At 63.3% G+C, this 3,346-nt stretch overlaps 1 protein-coding gene across 1 annotated transcript in view; it reads left to right on the forward strand.

Annotated features, from left to right (window-relative positions):
* FCSK (fucose kinase) overlaps nt 1–3,346 on the forward strand; it is a 10,170-nt gene that overhangs the window by 2,956 nt on the left and 3,868 nt on the right. Inside the window, exons 2-13 of the mRNA XM_035898798.1 lie at nt 51–101; nt 208–333; nt 520–592; nt 881–978; nt 1,128–1,208; nt 1,298–1,417; nt 1,619–1,760; nt 2,010–2,137; nt 2,230–2,331; nt 2,790–2,960; nt 3,034–3,101; nt 3,220–3,346. The exon at nt 3,220–3,346 is cut by the window's right edge and continues 172 nt beyond it. Coding sequence (XP_035754691.1) covers nt 51–101; nt 208–333; nt 520–592; nt 881–978; nt 1,128–1,208; nt 1,298–1,417; nt 1,619–1,760; nt 2,010–2,137; nt 2,230–2,331; nt 2,790–2,960; nt 3,034–3,101; nt 3,220–3,346 — 1,287 coding nt within the window. The remainder of the gene's footprint in view (nt 1–50; nt 102–207; nt 334–519; nt 593–880; nt 979–1,127; nt 1,209–1,297; nt 1,418–1,618; nt 1,761–2,009; nt 2,138–2,229; nt 2,332–2,789; nt 2,961–3,033; nt 3,102–3,219) is intronic.

The raw sequence follows: 3,346 nt of genomic DNA on the forward strand, positions 1-3,346 counted from the left end.
GGGGGGGGCTGTCCCGTCCCCGCTGAGTGTCCCCTGCTCTGCCCTCCCAGGTGGTGACCTCCGACGTCCTGAGGGAAGCCCGCATCCTCATTCTCCACACGGTGAGAGCCGACCTGCAGCCCAGCCTGGCACCCCTCCGTCACGGAGCCACCTCGCACCCTCTCCCTCCCCGTGGCTTCCCCCTCCCCACATTCCCCTTCTCGCCAGGGCCGCGACTTTTCCTTTGATGATTGCGGCCGGGCCTTCACCTGCCTGCCTGTGGAGGAGCCCAGCGCCTTGGCTGAAGCTCTGGTCTGCAACCTGGACAGCCTGCTGGGGACCATGACGCACCGGGTCTGTGTGGCCTGTGGGACGGGGCCCCGGGCTCGTGCCATGCGGTGCTGGGCACCCTGGCATGGGTGTGGGTTTGGCTCCCCCTGAAGCCTTCAGGGTGCCTCCAGCATGGCAGGAAGGGTGCTGGGCTACGAGGGCTGGGCCCCTTCCGTGCCATCCCTGGGCATGTGGCCCTTCTCTTGGCAGCTCTGTGTGGGCTCCCCGCCTGGCGTGTGGGTCTGCAGCACCGACATGCTCCTCACTGTGCCCTCGGCACCAGGTGAGTGGGCGCCAGCCTTGCTTCCAGCACCCGCTTTGGCTCGGGACAGGGGTCAGAGCTTGCAGTGGCACAGCCAGTTCAGCCTGTGCTGTGCCCCTGTGAGGATGTGGATCCTCAGGTGTTGCTATCCCTTGTGCGGTTGGGAGCATCCGTTGTGCCCGCAGCAAGGTGGCCGAGGCTGGACGCTGCTGTCACTGCCTCTGCTGTGGGCCCAGTTTTCAGGTGGTTGTGCCCAGTGTGGGTATGTTTGCTGCCTCAGCGGGCACTGGTCTTTGTCCCTCTCCCCAGGGATTGACTGGGACAGCTTCCAGGGTGTCAGAGTGATCGCGGTGCCCGGGAGCCAGGCATATGCCAGGAACCATGGTGTCTACCTTGCCGATGAGCAGGTCAGGAGCAGCTCCCCCTTCAAGGGGTATCCCTTGGAGGTGCAGGGGTCCCCACCCCTTCGGTCACTTGGGTGTTAAGGTCCCAGCCATGCTGTGGCCGCTTGGCTTGGGGTGCCCCAAAGAGCTCATCGGGGTGGTCTCGCTCCCAGGGGCTGGTGCGTGACATCATCTACAAAGGCACAGCGGCCCAGATCCAGCAGTGCGCAGGGCCTGATGGCACCGTCCCACTGGTACGGCACAACTCAGGCATCGGTGGCCCTGCCAGCCCCATCCCTCATGTCATCATGGCTGTGGCTTCAGCCCCGCTGTGCCCTGGCAGGTCTGTGGGGTGGTTTTCTTCTCCTCGGATGCCGCTGAGCAGCTTCTGGCCACCCATGTCATCCCTCCTCTGGACGCCTGCACCTACATGGGGCTGGACTCGGGGGCACCACCCATCCAGGTAACAGCCCCTCTATGGGGGACAGGTCCCCTTGCCCCATGAGTGCTGCTGCTGGGCATCTCTGTAGGGTCTGCTTGTCCCTGTGCTGCCAGATTTGTGCAGGAGAGGTGGCAAGAGGGGAGCACCCAGCAGCAGGGTGGGGATCAGGGTGGCTGCACCAGCCAGCGCAGCTGCCACCCAGCAGGTCCCTTCTCTCCCCAGCTCTCCCTCTTCTTCGACATTGTGCTGTGCATGGCAGGAGGGATGACGAAGGAGGCTTTTATCAAGGGTGGCAGTGACACCAGTGTGAGGAGTGCCCGCTCTGTGCTGTGGACGGCTCTTCGCAACTTCCCTCTTAGCATGGGTGAGTGATGCTGCAGTGGGTGCATGCGATGTGACCCGTCTCTGAGCCCTCTTCTCCTGTGTGGGGAGAGATGGGATAGTCAGGGCCTGGCACCCGGCTGTTTCTCCCCACAACTGCGGGTCCCCAGGTCCTTCTCTCCTTTCTCCTTTTGACTGGGGATGTTCAGCATGGCTGCCCTGGGCTCACATGGGTGTCAGGGACACCCACATTTGCTGTTGGTGTGCTGACAGCTCTCCCACGCCCTTGCAGCCTGCATCCCTGACGCGTCCTACGACTACATGACCACCTCTGCGAGTGACCACATCCGCAGCCTGACGCTCCTGCCCGGCTCTGCCAGCCACCTCCTCTTCTGCAAAACAGCCCATTCCCATGTGGATGTACGTCCCTCCATCCTCACGCGTGTTTTTTGGGGGTTCCTCCAGGCTGTGTGGCTGGACCCTGGTCCCACATGCCTCTGTGCCCCCGGCAGCAGCCCTGTCTCCTGGAGGATGGCTCTTCAGTCACCAATTGCCTGCTGGAAGGAGCTGTGCGGCTGGCAGCTGGCAGTGTCATCCAGCACTGTCACCTCCAGGTACATGGCTGGTGTGGGGGTGACCCCAAGTTCTCAGTGCACTGAATGGGCAGCAGGATGAGGTGACTGTGGGATGGGGGACCCACAGCTGTGAAATTTGGGGTGTCTTTCCTCCTCCTGTCTGCCTTTTGGCTGGTGCTGGGGACCCCGGTGGCTGTCACCCTCCCTAGGAAAGGGGAGGAGGCTGTCACCGCTGGGCTGTCCCTCCCTGGGGACCCTCTCCTTGGGGGCTCTGTCATGGCTGTGAGCCCTGGAGGCTGTTGCCTGGCCTTGGTTTCTGCAGTCCCATGTCCCTACAGCCCTGTGACAAAATGAAGTGTGTCCCTCTGGCTCCTGCTGGCCCCAGCTTGTCTCCCGGGGTGGTTGTTCCCTTCTGAGGTCAGGGTCTGGCTCTGGTTTGGGGGCTGCTCTGGAGCTGTCTGGAGCTGCCACTCAGGGACCCACTGTCTCCTCCACAGGGTCCCCTGGAGATCGGTCCTGGCTGCCTCCTCTCAGGCCTCACCGCAAGCTCCTCGCTGGCCCTGCAGGGCTGTCCCCTGCGTGATGTTGTCCTGCAAGGCCACCACATCCGGTTGCGTGACTTGTCATGCCACGTGTTCACACTCACTGGCTGCTTTGATGACTGGCAGGTATGGGGGCAGCGAGGCAGCATAAGGCTCCCCATGAAGCTGGGGCATAACTGGCTCCTCCATCCCCCTGCAGAGCCCTGCCGAAGAGGCCACCTACTTGAACATGCCCTGGGCTGAGTTTTTCCATCGGACAGGCATACGGTAGGTGCCACATGCCAGGACGGGACAGAAGACCCGTCTCCCCTGGGGATGGCTGCGGTGGGTGGTGTCACGGCCACCTCAACCTGTCCTGTGTACTGATGAGCGCTCACTCCATCAGGGAAGGGGACCTTTGGGATGCTGAGATGCCGCAGAGGAGCCGCTGCCTGCTCAGCGCTCGGCTCTTCCCAGTGCTGCATGCCTGCGAGGTGCTGGGGCTGGAGGAGGTGCTGTGGCTGCTGGCCCCA

Source organism: Egretta garzetta, unplaced genomic scaffold, assembly GCF_000687185.1.
Source record: "Egretta garzetta isolate BGI_Z169 unplaced genomic scaffold, ASM68718v1 scaffold27, whole genome shotgun sequence".
Lineage (NCBI taxonomy): Eukaryota > Metazoa > Chordata > Aves > Pelecaniformes > Ardeidae > Egretta > Egretta garzetta.